Here is a 23557-nt window from a genome sequence, read left to right as displayed (position 1 = left end):
TAGCACATTTATTTTGTACTAACTAAAAGAATCAAAAATTGTCACATTTTAAAAACAAAAGGCATATTAGTCTACAATTTTATTAGCCAAATGCAAAATGCAAGTTGAATTGTTAATTCACAAACAATGATTTTGTAATCATGACAGGTTGTTATTGCATTAGAGTCTATGCTTGACTAGAAAATAGGCATTGTAGGTATTGTAGAAAATACCTATTATTTATTATGTTTTCCAATGTATTTTTGCATACAGTCCTCAATTGATTCATTTTCTCTAGGTGCTTGTGGTTCAACATGATTTTAACTATGAGTTAACTATTATGTAAATGATAGTTCTGGAATATTCTCAAGTGTCTTTGGTAATTACAACAAGAAAATATTTCTTAGAATGGTATATATGACTTCTGCTTTCCAGGCCATTTAAAATAAAAGTCATTAATTATATCACATTTGAATCGTGCTTTTGGGAATGACCATTTTTAATGGTCAGAAATATCAGTGAATGAACTGATGATGAGGTAATTTTAGGTTTCCTAAAGAAGCCTTATGCTCAGATAATAATGAACTCATGATTTAGAACACATTTTTTTTTTTAGTCTTTTTGAGACAGGGTCTCCCTGTATCCCCAGCTGTCCTGGAACTCACTATGTAGATCAGGGTGGCCTTGAACTCACAGAGATCCGCCTGCCTCTGCCTCCCAAGTGCTGGGATTAAAGGCGTGCACTACCACGCCTGGCTAGAACACATTTTTAACTTCCTAAACAGTGATAAAATATAACCTTTGCTAGAATTCATTTCTGATGATAAGATTACTGTTTCTTTACTTAAATTTTTATTTCTAGAAAAAGAAAAAAAATTCTTCCCAGAGAAGTATAAACACCAGCATTAGTAGTACATCCTGATTTCTCAACTGGGCATGCACAAACACCCCTTGAGAATAATGTCTTGGTTCATGTTGTAGACAGCAGAATGCTTGCTCCTCTAAAGCTCAACTGTCATAGCAAGTGTTTTGCTGGGTAAGGGGAAAGGAATTTTAAAGCACCTCACAGGATTTGTTGCATACCACTCTGGACACTGAAAGATTTTCAAGTTCTCTTCCACAAACTAAAGCAAAGTGATGAAATTAATTGAAGCTATAAATTAATCTGTAATTTCAGTTTTAGCATATTCACTAAACTTTGTTTTGTTACTATAAGATACTATATCTTTGAGGTTGAAGGCTGCCTCCTTTGTGGGTGAGATTTGGCCTACTTGGTACCAAAGGCTGATTGTGATGGAGGCTGATGGCCATTGTGAGATTGCAGATTTATGCAAAGTTACTTTCCCAATTGTAGTGAGACCATTAGGACTTACTGAGCAACCACAGACCACCATGGGGCTGGAGGCTGACAAGAGAACTGTCCTCTCTATGCAGTATACTTTCATTCTGAGAGGGTCACTGCATAACCAACACTGTGAGCATCAATTGTTTATTTCTCCACTTTCCTCATCTATTGACTATATATCAGGACTTAAGATATAGCAATCCCAAATTCTCTCTGACTATGCCAGTATTTTGTCAGTTCTGAAGCAAGGGTGGCCTTCAAGTTTATTTCCAGACCTTAACATTTTTGAGAATACAAAAGGTAATAATAATAATAAGTATTCTCAGACAATAGGCACAATATAATAGTCACAAGTTCTTACTGCAATGAGGAGTCTATTTCAGTTTGGCTTATTTGGGATTAGCAGTGTGCAAATAGCTAATTGAACAACATGAAATGTACTGACAGGTGAAAGTTATTATCTGAGGGGCTAGTTGAAATGCATCAAGGCTTTCTTATCTCTTTACCTGTTCCAATAAATAAAACATCATACTGGCCATCCTCTGCTTCCACTCGATCTACTGCCAATTGCTTCAGGTTATATTTCCCGTCAGTTTTTACCAGTATTGGCTTTTTATGAGTAGGCTTTATGGGCTGGTACATTAGGGGGTGGTTCTTTGCAAATCCAATGGCTTCATCAGGGTACTGCCTGGTGGTTCCATAGCGCCCTCCATTCACTTTGCTGGCACACTGAAATACAAGTGGATTAGATCATCGTTTTTATAATAAAACACAGGAAGAATTAGAAAAAGTGAATAAGTTCAAGCAATAAACTGTTTACTGCACAGCAGTGTTTAGCAGCTCTGTGTCATTTGTTATAGAAATGAACTCAATATTGAAAATTTCAAAGGCTAAATTATTTTAAACATATAGCATTGGAAATACACAGATAACAGTAGAAGCTCAGGACAGTAAACGTATATTGAATATAGGACATTTTGGAGATGGTAAGCGACTATAACAGTATGAACATTCTAATTACTTTCCCAGTTTTCTAAATTTGCTTGTTCATGTTTGAAGTAAAATTTGTAGCTGAAGAACTGATGTTTCTCAAAGGATGAAGTTTAGTGGTAGAGTGCTGGCCTGACATGCCTGAAGCCCTGGGTTCAATCTGTAGCATCACAAAAGAGAGAGAGTGAGAGAGCAACTACAGTCATTAAAATAGAATGTGTGTTTGTTGGGCTAAAACTTAGGGTCTCGGCATACAGAATGATGTAGACCTGCATCTCCAACCCTGGGGAAACTGAGAAAACAGCTCATATCTGAAGCTAGTCTGAGCTACATAGTGAGACCTAGTCTTAAAATCAACTAACTACAAGACTGGAGAGATGACCCAGTGGTTAAGAACTCTGGTTGCTCTTGCAGAGGACCTGGGTTCAAATCCCAGCACCCACATGGCAGCTAACAACAGTCCATAACTCCAATTCCAGAGGGTCCCACGCTATCTTCTGACTTCTGCAGGCATTGCATGACACAGGTGCACTTAAATACATGCAGGCAATATACTCATACATATAAAAAAATAAGAATAATATAATAAAATATTTAAAAATTAACTATCTAGCCAACTGACTAACCAGCTATTTACCTAAATAAATAAATACATAAATAAATGTATCCAAATTATGCAAACTAGATTTCTCATTACTTAGACAATCATAATAAGACTGGCAATTTTCTGCTTGTCTTCCTACAAAATTAAAATGTTTTAATACAGAGAGTAATTAAAAATTCATCATTGCTGGGGCTGGAGGGATGGCTTAGTGGTTAAGAGCACTGACTGTTCTTTCAGAGGACCCAAATTCAATAGCCAGTACCCACATGGTGTCTAACAACTGTTCATAACTCAAGTTCTGGAGGATCTGATGCCCTCTTCTGACCTCCACAGTCATTTCCTGACATGGGTGCACTTACATACATGCAGGCAATACACATACACATAAAATAAAAATAATGAATAAAATTTTTATTAAAAAATCATCATTGCTAATTATCAAGAAGGAAAAATCCCTCTCTGTGTTGTCCTCCTATAATCTGTAAAAATTTGCATTAGTTCATATATATTTGACACGGAGAAAGTGAAAAACTATTATTTTCTTTTGCATGTCTCACTGTTAAATCACTGATGCAAAAATGAAGGGCTCAACAGCTTCTTAAGATGCTACCTGAAGTACTTGTGCCTTCCCTGCTTATTGATAACTGCTCCCTCCTATCACACATGTTCCTCCAGAACCAACATCAATTGTAATGTCCCAATAAAAATTAATTTCTACTATGATACATAAATGCAGTAGCTAAGTAATAAAGTTTTGCAAAGGTGGACTGATAATTGTTTGTTTTAAAAAATAATTCCTTTTTTCTTACTTTGACATGATATGTACACTTGAATGTATTTTCACAGTATATGACTGGAAACATTCTAGACTGGCTTGGAAGCAGTTCAGTAACCAATCGCTTCCTCCAATCTCCTTGAAGGCCATGTGGTTTCAAGAAGCATTTCCACTAAGCCACAGGAGTAGATTTTCCCATTTAAATTGTAATTTCCATTAATATAGTGAAATGAAATATACTTTATATCTTGCTGGAAGTAATAATTTTAAGCCACTGACAGTGATTATTACGATAAAGCTTCACACTTGTTAATGGAGGTGAGGTTTGTTTTCACTTTGAGTTATGGCTTTGCAAACATTCCTCCATGACTTTGGGGGTGATTATGAAATCTCTGTATTCACACCATTTCACCAGTTGCATGTAAAAGTGAAGATGTTGGAGCTGGAGAGCTGACTCAGTCGTTAAAAGCACTGGCTACTCTTGCAGAGGACCTGGGTTTGGTTCCTAGCACCTACATGGTATCTAACAACTGTCTATAAATCAATTTCCTGGGAATCTGATGCCCTCTTTTGACCTCTACAGGCATTGCATGACATAAGTGCACTTATATACATGCAAGCGATACACTCATACACATAAAATGAAAATAATACATGATTTTTTTAAAGTGAAGATGTTGACTTGCATGACAAGCTCAGTGTTTACACACTGTGACACACATAAGACATGAAATGTTGTGATGTTTTCCAACCTAGTCATCCTTGAAATTCATGATAAAAATCATCATCATCATCATCATCATCATCATCTTTAGACATGTCCAAATCAAAAGCACAAAGGCTGGTATAACAAGTCAGAGAGAATTTTAGTCACAACAGTTTAGAGACAAATGATAGATTTTCTTTTCCTCTGCTAATATGACAAAAAGAAAGTTTTCCATGGGGAACTTGGAGGCAGACACAAATATTAAGATACTAAAACCAAACAATATTTTCTCATTTAAGGTTGACACGTGATACTAATTTTCACAAGGTTGGAAGGAAAATATGTGATGTTTTATTGTATGTTTCTATGTTCACCAGCACCCTTAAAGATGAAATTTCAAATGGAGCTACTTTTCCAAAATATCAATGCTAACATACTTTATAACATTGCTAAGTAAATCCTAAATTATATCCATTTAAAAATTAGCATAAAACTGGATATGAGGCTTATTATTTCTTTACTGCTCAAACAGACTTTCAGATAGGCAATTTCTAAATTGTTTAACTGCAAAACTGGGTAGAAGATGGAAAATGGCTAGTAAAATGTTACCAAAAGAGACTTAGAAAATAAGAACACCTTGTTAAAAGATTACACTTACAGAACCAGGTCTTGGGTACGGGACTTTTCCTTCATACAGCGACCAGTGGTATTCAGGTCCTTCTTTGTGTGCATATGGGCCATTAAAGGCTGCCCGGATACTTGACATATGATAGACACATATAGCATGTCCCCTGAATATATTACTGGAAAAATTTAAAAGTGTGGAAATAACTAAGCGTTCACTTGGTAAAACACTCCAATTTTTATATATTAGAATAAAGTCTTTTGACTAAGAAACTTAACTCTCTGCAGCATAGAATACTCAAGAAATCTTAACTATTACAATATTTTAAGTAATGAAATGCTCAGACTTACCAGTTCTTTAACTTCTTATTTATTACAATGGAAATGACACTGTTAGAAGGATAACATTGTGCTACTTCAATTTGAATTGCTGAGTTCTATGTATGTTTTTCTGTTTAATTTTTAACATTTATCTATTATTCATAGAAGATGCAAGCCACTTCAATTTGAATTGCTAAGTTTGGTGTTGTGTTTTTATGTTTAATTTTTAACATTACTTATTATTAGTTTACAGAAGACACAAGCCATGAGGCATATGTGGGGGTCAGAGGACAACTTGTAAGAGTTGATTCTCTCCTTCCACCATGTGGGTTCCAGAGATCAAACTCAGTTCGTGAGGCCAGGCAGCAATGCCTCTACCTGCTAGGCACCTTGCTAGCCTGTTTTTGTTTGTTTTTAAAGGCCTATTAGCAATCTGAATTAGTAATTTTAAGGCAATATTTCTATATTATTATAGCTTGAACATAGAGTTCTCTTAATCATCATGCTGTTAATCTTACTTCAAATTCTATTTACGTTTGTTAGATTTCTCAGTACATATGCTCTAAAGAACAAGAATCTCATGATAATTTAAGACTTTGTACCAGGTTATGGGGTCTCGTAAATATTAGTACACTTGTTGAATTCTTTCTTCAATAGAAAGATGGTTAATCTGAATATATTAAACCTAAGAATTATATAAAACTCAGACACTTCATCTCTCTAAGTAGCATCAGCTAAAATGACTTTCTGGATAAAAATTTCTACTTCAGAGGATATAGATAGTAGTTGACTAAGTAAAGCAAGTTTTATTTGAGGCATTTTCAACAATATTTAGCAAAAGGACATTGTTACAATACTTTTCAAACATCTGTCCATATTTCTCCTTTGCCATCATGTGAAAGAACTGCACCATTTCCCAGCTTCCAAATTACTTGAATCAAAATAAATGGTGTCTGTGAAGGTATTTTAGTCAAACGTAAAATTCTGTGTAAATACATTTCCTACGCCCTGGGACAGCTGTAGAACAGCAGTCATGTTACTGTCTTAGGACATCAATTCACACATTTTATAACACACCTTGAAGCAATTGAAAGAGCCTGAGGTACTGGGGAAAACTAGACAGTCTCTCAGCTGAAGTGGCAATAACCCTTTGATCAGCATTCTATAAAAATCAACCTCTGTGTCAGGTACAGCTGGGAGCTTTTTACCCCTCTCAGATTTATATATAAACTGAACAAGTTTGAAATCATGGAAAGAAATCATGCTTTTGATTTCTCAGAATAATTCAATATGCTTCCATTTAAGAGACTGATCATAGCAACCTGTACAAAAATAATACAGATAATCTCATAGAGTTACCATATAAAGAATTATCATGTTGCATACAAATAATTTGCTGGCATAAGGGAAAAGAAGTAAAAAGGGGAACTGTCCACATACCAATCTGTATTAGCCATTTTTAATTTGAATCGTTATAATTAGTGGTTATTTCCATGTTATTCTATAGAAGAAAAGTTATATTTACAACAAGGTACTTGTTCAAAGAGCATTTCAAATGTTTCTTATTCAAAGTGAGAACTAGAAGTCATATGTTGAAAAATTAAACAAATCTGTAAGGCCCTAAGTGAGTACCAGCTACAGAGTATCGTTAGAGCTTAAGCTACTGGCAATGGAGAATAGAGTACAATCAATCTATCTCTAAGTGAGCTAAGATATCTTCTCCTTTATTCTTTCCCCAGTCATTTTTCTACACTCTGCCTGATTTGGAAAGATACTTAGAAAATTACTTAGAAAAGTATGTAAACTTTTAACCAAAATCAATTCTAAGTATATTTCTTCTTTCACATATCAATGCACATAAAATATTACTTTATAGAATTCTTTCATAGATATAAAAACATAAAGAGGAAAATAGCAGATCTGAAAGCTTTAAACTTAGCATTTTTCACAGATGGAGCGCAGATGGCAAGTGTGTGCTCACCATGAATTACACACAGGCAGAGGACGAGAATCCAGGTGTGAGGAATGTGCTTCCTGACTAAGGAATCAAGGACTGTTTCTTGGACATGGATGGCAAATGCCAAGTACTGAGGAGCTGATATAAACAAATGCTAGAAGGGAAAGTCATTTCTAGCAGGAGTAATAACTGGGGGTCAGGGGAGTAAGAACTGGCAAGGTAAATGCTGGTTTCTGTCAAGGTATTATTGAGTCAAAAACAGAGAACTGGATCAGTCAGAGGAAAATCTTCCCCCAAGCTAGTGGTTAACACTGAGTACAGCACTTTGAAAGCTTGGCTTAGAAAATTTCATCTGATAAATAAAAGAATTACCTAGACTTCATAGTGTGGAAGTAATATCTTACAAACAAACAAAAATAAATAAATAAATAAAAAGTTCATATTGTTTCAGATAAGCAATTGGAGCGATTGAGATACTGATCAAAGGAGGGGGCTGGGATGCTACAAATGAAACTGACTAGACTGAGGTTGTGGGTTGAAAATGAAAGATGTCCATTTGCAATCACAGGAAAGCAGAAGAACCTTGAGATTTTAACAAAGCATAGGGGAGAGGGACAATGGGGTCAGCAGTATTTCTGAGTTATACACTATGCGAAGGGGAAGGCAGCAAGACAATGGGTCTCTTACAGGGTTCTTATTGACTCTAAATTTCTCACCTGGTGGTGTTAAACAGTCCAAATATCACTGGGTTCTTATGATCTCTTGTATGCAGCAAAAACACATCCTCTGGAAAAATTAAAGATCATTCCATCATTTAGTATTTTTAGCCCATTTCCAAAAAAAAAGATATTTACATAAACTAGTTTAGAACTGTGAATTTTAGGACAAGTTTCCAGTTCCACAGCTATGACTGGGTCAAAACTGTGAATCATTGCTGTTCTGGGTGACCTGAACTGAACCAGAGGAAGCAGAGAGGGAAACAAATGTGCTAGTTCTATGGTAAAGAGACGAGTCTCCTTTTTTTTGTAACTCTTCTGTCCCACCATGTGATCCACCCAAAATGAAAAGACAGAAATTTGCCTTTGGTCTGTTAGAGGTTAAATATTACAGAAGACAGGTTTTTCATATATGCCTGAGAGGAGATTTATAGGCAGCCACATGCATCAAAGAATAAAATGTGGATCTCCCAACAATAATTACCTAGTTCATCAAAATATGTGTCAATTCCATTCATTCCTGGTACTGAGCAAACCAGTCTTGCTTTCAGGAATGTGGTCCACTTGTTTACCATTGTTCTCTGGCCTCCCACATCATTCTGTGAAGAACAAAGCACAGACAAATGAGTACTCGATGAAATTCTCCTGGCGGAGATTCAATATGGTGAAACAGGCGTATGTCGAGAGCTTTCTTATATTTATGTAGGAATTGTACCATAATTCTCAAGTAATTTTATGAGTATATTTCCCTCTAGTTTCTCCTTTGATTGTACATCCTCCTAAACAGTGTACTTTCACTCAAGTGCACTCAATAAATTTTCTAGCTACCAAACAATATTAATATGGTTGCCTTCCCTACATGAAGTAACAGTTCTGTGATATAGTAACAGTAACAGTGGTTATTGTTTTGTTCATAAATCGAATGTCTATCTCAAGAATTTGTAGGGATCATTTTGGTTTTTTTCCTTTATGACAGAAAGTTTATGATAAGCCAGGCCTGGTAGCTCATACCTATAATACCTGCACTTGGGAGTTGGTGGAAAGAGGATCACCCTTAGGGGTGTGTGTGTGTGTGTGTGTGTGTGTGTGTGTGTGTGTGTACTGTGTATTAATATATATGCATATATAGGTACATATATAAGTGTATCTTCACTTTATTCTTAAATATCTTCCTAAATGCCAAAGCAAATTTGCATTTTTAATACTACTAATGTGTCAATATAGATTGTTACTTTATGTTGGTTTGAATGTTCCCAAACAATGTTTCTGAATGTGAAAAAACTGTGGATGTTTTGTTGTTTATTTTTCCCAAAGAACTGATCAGCAGAGGTTTTCAAACCAAATATGTATACCCAAACAGAGCTAAAGAAACAGAAAAGATTTTGTTAAATTAAAAAAAAAAAAACAAAACTAACTTTGGCCAAATGATAGTTCAGTGGGTTAATGCACTTTCAGCTTAGCTAAAGGATCTGAGTTTGATCCCCCTGGATCCACTGGTAGAAGGAGAGAACAGACTCTCACAGTTTGACCTCCACACATGTGCAATGACACACATGTGCACACACAGAGAGAGAGAGAGAGAGAGAGAGAGAGAGAGAGAGGGAGAGAGAGAGTGAGAGACATGTACACAAACTAATTAAATCCATAAATGAAAGTAATAAAATTAAAAGAAATAAAAAAACTTCAATGTGGAGAGAAATGCTAATATATGTTATTTCATAATACAACTTTGAAATGGAGCAAAAATCATGAGCTGTAAGCCTCTTTTACAATGAAATTTTTATTAGCAAAGAAGATTTTATAGACATAACATATGAAGTTTGACCTAGTAGATAACAACTCAAGAAAGCCTACAGACTACTACAAAATACTTAAAGCAGAAGCCTACTATAAAATGTGTGCCAAAGGCTGGCTATGTGCTGTGAGCTAAGCAAGCCTAATGACAGAGATGGTATTCTCACCACGCACAGTCGGCCCACTCGTGAATATATTGTGTGGACATTGTTCTCTGCTTCCAGCGCCTTCTCAGTGAAAAAGAAGTACACTTTGTTGTCATCTCTGTCTTCATTATCAGGAATCATATATGAACCTACAAACTTTGGTTCTATAGAAATAAAAAAGCAGAAGAAATAGTAAGAATTATATAATGATGTAATAATGAAATGTCGCCCTAATAAATTATGTCCCACTCAAATGTTTAAGACTTATCATTTTGTTAGGAGATACGTATTTCTCTTTAAATTTTTAGCCACTCATTGAAAAACAAATAATTACTCTCATTTTATGTGTAGATCAATAGATATTTTAAAAATACAACTTAAATAGAAAACACAAGAATCGTGAAAACAATTTAAACAGTGTATGCCGCAAAGTTAAAATGCATTTAGAAAAGGTGCCGGTTTAAGACATTATGAAATAATCTTTATGCAATTCCCCCCCATTCTCTATATAAAGTGAATGTACCTAGACGTCCCACACTAAAGTTAAAAAAAAAAACTATCACTTTTCAAAATTCATCTACCAATAAACCTCATGGAAGTTCCTTTACCTTTACAGTGGGAAGTTTATGGTTTTGTATTTATAATTCAAAGGATTTGAGTAGATGACTTTTGATTGATATGGTATGCCAAACATTTTAATGATGATGTATATATATTTTGAAACTTAATAAAGCTGGAAATGATGAAAATGTCACCGTAATGCAGTGGAGCTTATTTATTTATTATTTCTATTATATATGTATGAATATATTGCCTGCTTGTATGTAAGTGCACCCATGTCGTGCAATGCCCACAAAGGTTAGAAGAGGGCATTGGATGGCCTAGAACTGGAGTTATGGATGGTTGTCAGTTGCCAGGTGGGTGCTCGGATTTGAACCCAGGTTTTCTGCAAGAGCAGTCAATGCTCTTAACCACTGAGCCATCTCTCCAGCCTCAACATGGTGTTTTCACTCCTAGTTATACCAGTATGTAACAAAATATATAATTTATCTGTTACAAAGAATTGTGTGTCAGAAAAAGACTAGTGACCATCCTAGAGTTTTGTCTAAATGTGCAATCAGATCCTATTAAAATAACCAAGGCAAAATAATTACTCCATCAACAATGGTACCAGTTGATAAGAATAGACAAAACTTATTGGATAGTGCATTTTTTGCTTTTCAAATATTCAATTTATTTCATTTATCTCTTGATTTTTGTTTGCTACAAACAATTGATTGCATAATTGATTTGTAATAATATAATTGAAAATATATAAAACTATATATAATTGCATTCTATATAAAATGATAGATACATATCACATACTTCTGACTCAAGAATGTCATCAGAAAAACTTTTCTGATACTTGTAAATTCTATATTGTACTTTTATTTTTATTATCAAGATGCAGGACTAGCCATGAACTGCAGACTTGTTTTCCACCCTGATTTCCATACTGCCTTCTTTCCAGTTCTACCTTTCAGCAGCCTCTCATCGTCATGCTCAGTGCGAATGTGGGTTAGCCGCCCCAGGCTTCGGAAGATTGCAGAGTCTCTGGCCCAGTAGTCACTGTAGAGACCGGTAAACAGTTCGCTGCCTACACAGGTGCATCAGTGAAAAATAAGTCAGTGTCTGTCACTCTGAAGAAGCAGACACCATGGTTATGCCAAACACATCCAGTTTAATGCACATTCATTCTTAGGTCATGAACACTTTCGTGGCTAAGGGACTAGGACAAGGGCACAGCAGGATTCCAAACCGCCCTTCTCACTCAGCTGAGGGCACTCTGTGCCTCATTTTCTTCTGTTCTGAAGAGAAAAAGGAGAAACACTCAGAGTTGTAAGGAGAAAAGCACTGAGAGGAGCTGGGATATACTGAAACCTCATTTTGGTAAACGGCTTGGGTTCATGCTGTTTTAGTAAACGAGTAATATCATCTGAGTTTTACCATCATTATCATGGCGGCAGGCATTATAATATATGAGTTAGCTAACTCAGTCCTTTCTACATAGAATTTGCTGCCACTAACGTGGTTTTATTGTGGGAACAAGGAAGTCTATCAAAGCACTATCTATTCCCATCTGCTGTCTAAATTGTGAGTTTATGGCTGAGTCAGATGGACTGATAAAAAGAGCTTCGAGTTTAACCAGAATCAGCAAAATGACTGAATTACCTTAGCTGCAGAGAGTAGGGGAGGCCACAGGCTTAAAAACAGATGTTGGAGCTGCTCAAATGTATGGCAGGGTCTCGAGAACTATAATCTATTCTTAGATCCAGAAATAAAGACAAAAGTAGCTTAGGAGTAGAAACAAATCTTTGCTAAGTAAATTGAAAATATGAGGTATAACGGGCATAACTTGGACCTCAGAAAGATAGTCACCTCTGAAGCATAGGGGCTTGGAATGATCCTCCCTCCTACAGCCACAAAATTGAGCCAGTGTGCTGTCAGTGGACCCAGAGCAGTAGTGAATGAATTTCTTAATGTGTGTCCTACAACTCTATTTGAGTTTAAAATATAGAGATCACATTTGTGTAATACAGTACTGACTCTCTCTCTCTCTCTCATATGTATGTTGCATGGTGTGGACATCAGAGTTCAACCTTGGGTGCTCCTGTGCCCCCTCCCCCTCCCCCCCCTCCTTTCTGTTTTCCTTTTACTTCTGTTTTTACTTTAAAAGGTGTCTCCCTCAGATCTGGGCTTCACTGACACAGCTAGGCTGACTGGCCACTGAATCTCAAAGATCTTCCTGTCTCTGCCTCCACAGCTCCCACAACTACAAGAACATGCCTTACTGGGCTTTGTGGATGCAGCTGATCAAACTCCGGTATTCATGGATGTTCAGTAGACACTTCACCAACTGAGTCATCTACCTAGCCCTTACTGAGGCTTTTCTGAATCTTGAAAATTTATAATATCCACATGTTACTTAAAGTACAATAAAATTTTTAAAAATTCAAATTATTGTATTTCTAATTTAATATATGAAGTTATATAGTCAGTATTATAATTAGGATTAATAATGTTGCCAGTATAAAAGTTTGATCAAATATATAAACTGAATTTAAGAGAACCTAAGACTCTTACAAAGTCCATTTGTTAGATTTTCTTCAAGATTTATGAAGGTTCTCTCACTAAATTAGAAATTTTTAAATTTTTTAAAAATTCAAAAATTAAATGTTTGTATGATTTGAGTTTGAGTATTAAACTGAGATACATAAAGGCAATTTATGAAGGTATTTATCTCCAACTTGAGCTAACTATTAATTGCTAAGAAATAATATACCAGAGCTATAAACAGATTAGTAAGATATAAATCATACACAATGTTTTAAAGAGAACATGAGATTTTAGAAGTATTATAGCAATAAATCATTTTTTATTTAAAAACACAAAGAAATCTAAGTAAAATACTTTTTTCTGTTCAAAAAATCCAAAATAGAAATTTAAAAACTATTTAGGGTACATATAAGTGAGATGTAGGTTTTAAACAAAATAATTCACTTTAATATTTGTTTGGTATGGTAATTTATTTTATTACATTTCATATTTGCATTCTACAACAAAAGCAATGCTAATTTAATTTTATTGATTAAAGTTTCAGTTTTCAACTAAAGAAATATAACTTTCAATTACTACCTTGAAGAATATTAGGTAGAAAGTTATGCATGAAAATAATTTGATTATTTACCTTCCAAATAAGTGACAACACCATAATTTTGTAGCCAGGACTTCAGCGTTTATCTAAATTTGTGCTTTTGGCATATATTCAGGAAAAATCAAAATCCACAATGGGAAATTAGTGTGCGTAATAACACCAGACTACAGTAACAGCACACTCAGTCTAGCCAAGAGTTCTTGCTCTTTGTGTCTTTATTTTGGATATATATTTTCATCTTGTCACACTAATTTTTGATATGAATCACTACCTTATTCTCAAAATATTATAACAATGTTTTAATTTCTTCTTTTGTGGCAAATTGTGGCTTATATTATTTATGTTTTTTCACATGAGTACAATATATTTTAATCAAATCCAACCCTCCCTCTCTCTCTTGAGCTCCTCATGTATATTCCCACGTCTTCCTCTCAAATTCATTTTACCATCGTGTGTGTGTGTGTGTGTGTGTGCGTGTGTGGTGTATAGCCTAGTGAGTGCAATTATTGTGACCTATATGCACATTGGTATACAGCTGATCACTTAGGCATGGGGCAGCCTATCAGGAGATTCATCCCTGAAGAAAACGTACTCTCCTTCCTTCACAGTTCATGGAATATAGCTACTGCATGTAGCTAATTCTGTAAACTACAATAGTGACTGGCCCAGCAAGATATAACCAATGGGGCAAAAATGGCAACGAACTTAAGGCCTTCTCAACAGGAGAGAATTCATGTCTGGTTCTGCAAACCTAGCGAAGAACCCATAGTTGAAGCAATCGTAGACCCTAGAATAGAACCTATTGCTATCATTTTGAAAAATCAATACAGTAGCCAACTGACTTCTAAATACTTAGACCCCCTCATCAAAGAAACAATCTTTTTGCAACTGACAAAGACAATTACAGAGAACTACAACTGGTCAAAGCACTGAGAATAAGTGACTGTGGAGTGCCTATCACCAAAGAGGACATTTATATCACAGTCCTTACACTCAAGGCTCAGGGAACATTGTGGAAGAGGGAGCAAGCAGAAAGCTTTTGAGAATCAGAGCACCCTATGAAATAGTGTCTTCTGGAGGGACGTGACAAGGCTGCTTCACCCATGAACTCACAACCACTATGATTGCCTGAACAAAACCACATCAGTCAATAAATATTTCAGCATGGATGCAGGAAGGACACACAGGAATTCACAACTAGAGTCCCTTTTATTTTTCATAACAGAGAAAGATAGGGACAAGCAAATAGCAGAACGCTCAGGCAAATCAGGGTGAGAGTGGCAGATGCAGTTTAGTCTTCTCTCAACCCGGATTTCTGTTTGAAAATTTTAAAGAAAACAATTTTAACACACACACACACACACGGGGGGGGGGTGGAGAGAGGTCTGAGTTCATGCTATATAGTAACATACACAAAGTGAGTGATGTGATAAGAAAATAAAGCAAAACCTAAGGTATAGAATCTGGATTAAAATTTAATTTGATGAAGTTATATCAGAATTCTTATTTAAGCATGTCTATGTGTTAAAGAACTTTTTTGAGACAATATGAATTCAGCGGTTAGAGAAATATGATTTCTTGGGATTTAGTTTCCACTATTTAAACATGGATATAGGAAAGTCACAGTGAATTAATTCAAAGGACTTGAAAACTATCAATTCCTTTCATAAACAAACTTTTAAGTTTTGGGTGTATTTATTTTCTGTGCACAGGTGTTTGCTTGCATGTATGTAAGTGCACTATATGCATGCAATGACCATGAGATCAGAAGAGGACATCATATACCCTGGATCTGCAGTTACAGGTTGTTCTTGGCTTCCATGTGGGTGCTGGGAACCAAACCCAGGCCCTCTGTAAGAGCCCCATAAACAACCAAATTAACTCATAAAAATTATCAAAACTAATTTTATTTTTGTTTACTATAGCTGAATTATATTTCACATACAAAATGTAAAGGTCATCTTTTTAATACATAACGTAAAAGTTCATCTTTTGATACATAATTTTTATAAAGGGAAGATTTTTTTTAAACCATGAGTATTTTTTTCTTCAGTTTTAAACCTTAGTTTCCTTCACTTACTTTAAATAATTTTTAATTTTTATTTTATGTGTATGAGTGCTATACCCGCATGTATGAAAGTGCACCTGTGTCATTCAATGCCATGGAGGCCAGAAGAAGCCATTAGATTCCCTGGAACGGGAGTTAAGGATGGTTGCTAGCTGCCATTTGGGTTTTGGGATTCAAACACTGGTCCTCTGAAAGAGCAGGCAGTGCTCTTAACCACTCAGCCATCTCTCCAGCCCCTTTTTCTCAAATAAATGTTCAGTGTTTTCATTACCATTAAACACGTATAATTTATGTGTTTGTTATGTTCCTAACAGTTATCAAACTATATTTCCCTTTCTCTAGCTGTCTCTGCAACTACTGCTAATTTATTTCTGTTCACTTCAGTAGCCAGCAAATCTCTTCTGAATGTATTCAAAGTCATCAGACATTGTACTGTTTATTTCATTCTATTTAGCCCCTTCCCATCTGAAACACGATGTGCACCCTTGGAGCCCTTTGCCTTTCTACTCTATGCTAGAATGATTGCTGGAACTGGCATTTGTGTTCTTAAGTTATGGGAAACGTTTTGGAATATTATGTACTTGATCATTTCCTCGTCCATTTGCTGAAATGCTTTTTATTTGCTGGTTGAATTTCCTGGATCTGTTATCTAATTTGGTCTTATCTATCATTTTCCATGTTTGTTTTTGTTATTGTGCATCTGGGGACAACTTGAAATATTTTAAAACTGTTACCGCAATGAAAATATAGTCTTAGTGCTCCCACAGATACATTTATTGCATTTATCCGAATTTTGAACTTGGTCTAGCTTTTTAAATCAATGCTGTTAACATACAATAACCATGTCAGCCACTAGATGGCAGCCCTATAACATCCAATAATGCCTTGTCCGGTCAAATTATCTGCTCAAAAGACAATGGTTTTTATCCAATTTCCCTAGTTAAATGAAAGAAAATATTTTGTGAAACATTGAAATACTTCAATATATACTATGCTACTCAAACTTCAGAGGAGTTAGTCAGGTGTTAAACACTATGAGCTATGTAAGCTGAACCAAATGCATTTTGGTTGGACGTGTTAGCATTCCCTCAGAAGGGAAAGAGTTTTCTTTCCTGTCTTCTTATCAATTGAGGGAAACAAAATCAAGCTATAATAGATAAGTGTTGTGCTTGACAAAACATTTTCTTAAGAAAAATAAAAAGATAATGTGTTAACAACAAAAATTATCTAGAATCAAGTTTTATGTGCAATTGTTATCTAATAGTAATTAAATGAGTGGACATAGTCCATCTCATAGTAAAGAAAACAGGTACTTTAAGAAAATACATAATTCTTAGCCAGGCATGGTGGCGCACACCTTTAATCCCAGCAGAGGCAAGGGGATCTCTGTGAGTTGAAGGCCAGCCTGGTCAACATAGTGAGTCCCAGGACAGCTGCGGTGACAGAGAGACCCTGTCTCAAAAAGACCAAAAAAAAAAAAAAAAGAGAAAATACATAATTCCTAATGGAAAAAATTTCTTTAAAAAGTATAGCCTTTGATGTCATTAAGCTGTGAGTCAATATTTTGCATTTCTCAGAATGAAACAATAAATAACATCTATATCAATCATGTTTATGAAAATTAAGAAGATTAGTATTTGGAGTATATTTTTGTAGATTAAGAAGATTAGTATTTTGGGGATTAGCATTATGGCTCCAATGTCAAGAAGACACACACACAGGATTTAATTTTCTATGACCATGTAGAAATAATATGTACTGTCTGAGCCATAGACCCAGCCTGCATCCAATACATTTGATGTCTTATATATTGAAAACAAGTCTTGATTTTATTTCAATTAGTATTTTTAATTATTATGCTACTGACCTTTGAGGATAAGCGATATTATGTTAATTTAGGTAATTAATTACAGTTATAACTGAAAATAAGACGTATTTGTTGACCATTTTGGTGGAAGACTGTAACTTACTCCTTTTCCTTATCACTTCTGTATATCCTTATGACATCTGTAAAATCTATATATACAGATCAAATTATAATGGAGGCCTCTACTTTGAAAATTAAGATAGGTCTAGTTCTAAATATGCCCTTTGACTTTGAGAACTGTTCAATATCTCAAATACTGATATTAGTTATCAGTAGAATCAGAAGGTCATATCTATGATATCTTGAGCCTGTCAAGATCTTATGTTCTGCATTGCCCTTTTACCTAGAATCCTTGCTTCCCTTCCATTTTACCCCATTTGCATGGTGATTGCTACTTCCTCTACAAGAACTTCTTGACCATCCTGCTCCACCACAGACCCCATGTTTCTCAGGATAGGACTGGATTTTTTAGAATTTCCTCAGGAAGAAAGTATAAAATGAAAGAAAGTTATTAGTCATTTATATGAGGAAAGGAATTCTTGTTATTTTATTTCCAAACTTAATATTAACAACAATTAATGCTGTTAATTATGAATGTTACAATATCAAAATTGATCATCTGAGTGTATAAATATTAATTTTATAAATTAAAAATCATTAACCCAAAGATTCTGTTTTTTCTGGCATTTGATCCCAGGTTTCAGCCTCAAGGGCAGCATTTTATTGGAAGGCTGCACATGTCCTAAATTGCTCTCATGAAAGAAAATATTATCATTCTGAGCCATATATAGGCACAAACCACTGTGAATTAATGTTAAGGAAAAATAAGCAATAAATACTTTCCTGTGTAATTCTCATTTTACAATGGCATTCTATTTGTAGTTTTAACTAAACATAATGCCTTCTACTATTTTAGAAAACTCATCATGACTTTGGTTCATGGAGCCTACTTTCTCTGAGTTTTTATGCACCATGGCTGGATGAAGTTTCTAATTATCTAGTATGAAAAGTCCCAAGTGATTATTTGAAACTTTTTTTTTTTTTTTTTTTTTTGGTCTTTTTGAGATAGGGTCTCCCCATAGCCCCAGCTGCCCTGGAACTCACTATGTAGACCAGGCTGTCCTTGAACTCACAGAGATACACCTGCCTCTGCCTCCCGAGTGCTGGGATTAAAGGCATGCAACACCACCCCCAGCTATTTGAAACCTTTTTATTTTGTCTTATTCAAGCATTTCTCCTATTTATGTTATAAATGTGTGTTCTAAGTCTCAAAATAATGTTGAAAAACATTTACTTCATGGGTAGTAAGTGATCGTCCATGTTGAAAGTGTGTGTGATTTCATCCAGTAGTAAGTTGTTTGAGATTTTTGTTTTTGTGTTCTGGCAGATGTCTAGCCTTAGCCATCAATGTTAAGAAGGTGGTTTTGGAGGCATAAACATAAAAGGAAAGTTTTTTCATTGTTGACATATATGTCTGTAACCTGTGTTTGTTTGGTAGCCTGCAAATGACATCAACCTGGTCATGGTCAGCCAGATTTGTTAGGATACCATACAAATGGAATCATGGAGAGTAGGGCTTTTTGAAGGACACAGTGGGTGTTTCTTTCTTCTTTTTCTCATTTTGAGGAAATGATTATAATATGAGCAAAGTATTCAAACAGCTCCTTGGAGACCAGTAGGCATGGACAGAAGCTGAAGTAAGCATGTGGACCACGGGCATTTTGCCAACATGGGAGAGCAACAGCTTTCAGTTGGAAGCTACAGACATTCTTCATGGGCATGAAAGTGTAATGGAATAACTTGAAGTCTAAGTTTCTATTCAACTGGGATGAATTCAAGAAATGAATATTCATTCCCAACTCTGCTCTGAATATAAATATAGATAATTAACAACTTGAAATAGTCACATGTTCATGATACGCACTTCATTTCTTTTTGTTCAATCATCATTAATGTTTAATTCATAGAACTCTGGTCATGTGAATTATTTTTATAAAAGTTCACAAAAAATTTCAGCGTCTATGGACACTGCAGTTTTACATTCTGAAAAACCTAGCATAGGACCATAGGTTCCAGAGCTTTACAAGGAAAAAATTATTTTCATAATTTCAAATTTTTATTGGTATTCTTAGTGAGTGTGTGTGTGAATGTGGGTGTGAGCCACAGTACACATGTGGTGTCAAAGAACAACTTTTATGTTTCAATTCTCTCCTTCCACTGTGGGATTAGAAGACCAAACTCAGCTATCAAGCCTGAACTGCAAACATTTTTACCAGCTGAGCCATCTTGCCAGCCTAGAAGTAAATTTTCTTAGTGCTGGTTATTTATTGAAACCAAATTTAGTAAGTGTTTAAATTATTGTGTCCCTAAATATATCCCAATAAGAGTTAACAGATTGAGGGCTGGGGAGATGACTCAGTGGATAAGAGACTTGCTGGGCATGAGCACCTAAGTTCAGATCCCTAGCACATACGAAGAAGCTGGCATGGGCCTAGAGCCCATGAGCACCTAAGTTCAGATCCCTAGCACACATGAAGAAGCTGGCATGGGCCTAGAGCCCAAGAGCTATGGGGTGTGGAGATCAGAGGATTCTGAGCTTGCCTATGCAGCAAGTTAGCTCCAGATCAGGAAGAAACTCTCTATAAAAGGAATATAGTGCAAAATGATAGTGCAGGACACCGAACATGCACCTGCACACACACGTGCACAGGCACACACACACACTCCACACATAGGTGCTTCTATCACATATAACACACATATACTATATAGATGCATGTGCATACACATACATACACACATACATGCACACAAATGTTAACAGATTCTAACCAAATTTTCAAAAGATACATGACAAATCATAATGGCTCCCATAAACACTAGTTCCTTGCATTTTAGTATAAAGTAGGTACTTCAGGTGGGATAGGATTAACCTGGAATTGTAACAAAATTGTTGGAAAAAATAAAATGTAAAAAGTAAGTAGCCATAAGATTGAAAGGAGAAAGTATAAGGGAACCTAATGAATTCTGCATCAAACAACAGATAAAAAAAAGCTAAAATATTTCCTGCCTGGCCAAAATGATATGTGACATCAAGGAAATATTTCATGAATTTTGATTTGTCCAGTCTCCAAATAATAACTCACTTATTATTTTACCTAGCAAGATAAATACTAAGTATGATTGGACCATTTGAAAGTCATGGATAAGTGATACAGCAATTCATTTCAGTGATAAACTCCTGCTATCAACACTTTTTAAAACCAGACACTAATGCTTTGTATAACTTAGACGGTTATTTGAAATAGCTTTCAATAGAATATTGGAAAGCACTCTGTGGGGAGAACTTGACTAAACACATGAAATTATTGTACTTGAGACATGTGCTTTTAAGTATGCACCAAAGCAAACTAGGTATCTATGGCATTTGAGGAGAAAGTTGCCCTAACTAACCTAAGACTTCAGTTTTATTGGTTTCAACCCTGGGGAATATGGCTTGATATGGTGAATGGTTTGCTCTTGAAATTCTTTCTAATCTAGATTCTTTCTATTACCATTTCATTCCTAAATAAGTTTATAAATTTAATTTAAAAATGCATATTTGTTTTCACCCAGCAAATACTCTACAATTCATTTAGTTTTTCCGAGTTCTTTTTTCCTCCAGGGAACATTACATCACCTGAATTTAGTTAACTGAAATTAAAACTGTATCTAAAGTTAAAAACTATTATAAATTCCTTACTTTGAAAGCACTTTTTCCTTCTTTGAGGCCTCATAGTTTAGGGAATATTGCTATCAGTCTGAGTGTTTTCTAACTAAGTCGGTCCTCGTGAGAACAGTTGTTACACATTGTGTGGTGTATAATGAACAAAGAAACAAGGACTGGTGGTTGAAAGCTGGTGGCTTTGTGCTGGGTGCTTGTTCTAACCCATCAGCATAGATCATGGGTGGCCATGAAATATCACAGTACTACATTCCTCCCTATCAGAGTAAGTGGCACCAAACTTGCCAGGTTCCAACTTCAGTAGCTCCATTTTCCACTCTATGTTCCTACTTCTTTTTCAATGGAGTGAATTATTTTTACTTCCTCTCTTGTAAAGAGCTGGTGGCTCTCATAGGTTGTCAGGTTTCCAGTCCAGTGGCTACAGAATTTCCACACTGAGTGAGTGATCTCTCCAAGGTGCTTTGGGATGAAAGCAAGTTGGTAAATGTGAAGAACTGTATTTTTATTTCTTCTCTTTGGAGGAATTATACTGTAACTTTTGTGCTTAACTTGGAGAGCTCTCTTTCATTTGATTGCTCTTTGGAATAATTGAAACAGCCGCCCAGATGGCAAGCAATTCACATTTGAGCATACAGTAATTCGATTTGGAAGTTCAAGGAAACTCATTTGGAAATGTCCCTCTAGAAACACTTCCCTCTTAAAAACACCAGTTTTAAATTCCTAGTTTCATGCATAAACCAGCTCCAAGGAGACTGGATGTTGAGTGGAAGATATAGCTATAGAAATTATTTTTTAACATTTTGAGAAAATGTTAAAAAATAAAATAAAATGTTAGTCTTCTCTTCCCAATATTTTGAAGATTTCAGTGTAAATTAATGTATGCTGTGTAAGTCAACCTTCAATATATTTTTATTAAGAAAAATATTTCAATATATATTTCTTATTTGCTAGTTTCCCTTATTCTATATTCCATCTACACATCCATTCTTAAGGCTGTGATTCCTAATATCTAAACTTCCTTAACAAATCTGTGTTCATATTTAAGGTCTCCTTTATGCTTTACACACACACACATACACACACACACACACACTCACACATCCCACACAGATTTGTGCATGTGCATATGCACAATGGGTTCACAAAAGAACTAAAAATATTTTCAATTAAGTATTTTATTTTTTACTTTATTTATTATTTTCATTTTATGTGTATGAGTGTATTGCCTGCATGTGTGTAAGTGCATCAATGTCATGAAATGCCTGCAGAGGTCACAATAAGGCATGAATCTCCTGAAACTGGAGTTACAGATGGTTGTAAGCTGCCACGTGGATGCTGGGAATCGAACCCAGGTGCTCTGAAAGAACAGTCAGTGCTCTTAACCTTTGAGCCATCTCTCCAATCTCACAAAATAAGTATTTTCTTTAGAATTATTTGTTTTAAAAAAATATCCAATGTCTTTAGTCAAGTCTCTGAAGAACTTACTATATGAAATTCTCATTTTATAACATATTCAAATAATGAAGCAAAAGTAAAGCTTTCTGATTAATGAGCTAACATGAGAGCTTTCTTTATAAATCCATGTCTCTATAAAATGTTACTTATTTGTTTCTGAGAACCATGATTAGGACGGGGAAGCACAGGGAGCAGATGCAAAGCCCATCACAATCTGGAAAAACTTCAAGAAAACACATTCCCAGGTGTTCTGAGCAGCACAGGAGAGCCAACTCCAAATCAAATAGAGCATGTTGTAAGTAAACATCAGAAAGGAGTTTTAGTTTATCAGCTTATTTAGAACATGAGTCTCTATAATTTATACTTTCTCATTTTCCGAATATACAAAGTAGTATTCATTTGTAAATATAAACAACGCAAATGTAATGACAGTGTGTCTGCATAGGCATCCTGTCTGCCTCAGAATTGCTCAATAAGAAGAAGCAAGAAGCACATATCTTAGCACTGTTAGGTGTCAGTGATCAATTTCATCAAGTTTTTATTCCAAAGAGAGGCAAATTTTAACACATTTTTCCAGAAATAATAGGAAGCAGGTTACATAAATGTATATACAATGGAGTTTAGGGGAGGGGTAGGAATAAGAAATCAAAGACCCAAGGATTTGCCAACATGGGGTCAACTCTGTGTAGGAACTCCTGTGTATTCATATTATCATAGTGTGGAAGTCCTTTGACAAATGTTTAATTTTTCAATTCCAAATAACAAAGAAAAGTGTATTATTGTGTCATG

At 35.3% G+C, this 23557-nt stretch overlaps 1 protein-coding gene across 1 annotated transcript in view; it reads right to left on the bottom strand.

Moving 5' to 3' along the window:
- The window catches only part of Sema3e (semaphorin 3E), a 283121-nt gene that overhangs the window by 32032 nt on the left and 227532 nt on the right, over positions 1–23557 (bottom strand). Inside the window, exons 6-11 of the mRNA XM_008840910.3 lie at positions 11477–11596; positions 9979–10121; positions 8502–8616; positions 8018–8087; positions 5058–5202; positions 1831–2053 (exon numbers count right to left, since the gene is read on the bottom strand). Of these exons, the coding sequence (XP_008839132.1) occupies positions 1831–2053; positions 5058–5202; positions 8018–8087; positions 8502–8616; positions 9979–10121; positions 11477–11596 (816 nt within the window). The remainder of the gene's footprint in view (positions 1–1830; positions 2054–5057; positions 5203–8017; positions 8088–8501; positions 8617–9978; positions 10122–11476; positions 11597–23557) is intronic.

This window comes from Nannospalax galili, unplaced genomic scaffold, assembly GCF_000622305.1.
Source record: "Nannospalax galili isolate Female #2095 unplaced genomic scaffold, S.galili_v1.0 scaffold639, whole genome shotgun sequence".
Classification (NCBI taxonomy): domain Eukaryota; kingdom Metazoa; phylum Chordata; class Mammalia; order Rodentia; family Spalacidae; genus Nannospalax; species Nannospalax galili.
This window is presented reverse-complemented; position numbering and strand designations above follow the sequence as displayed.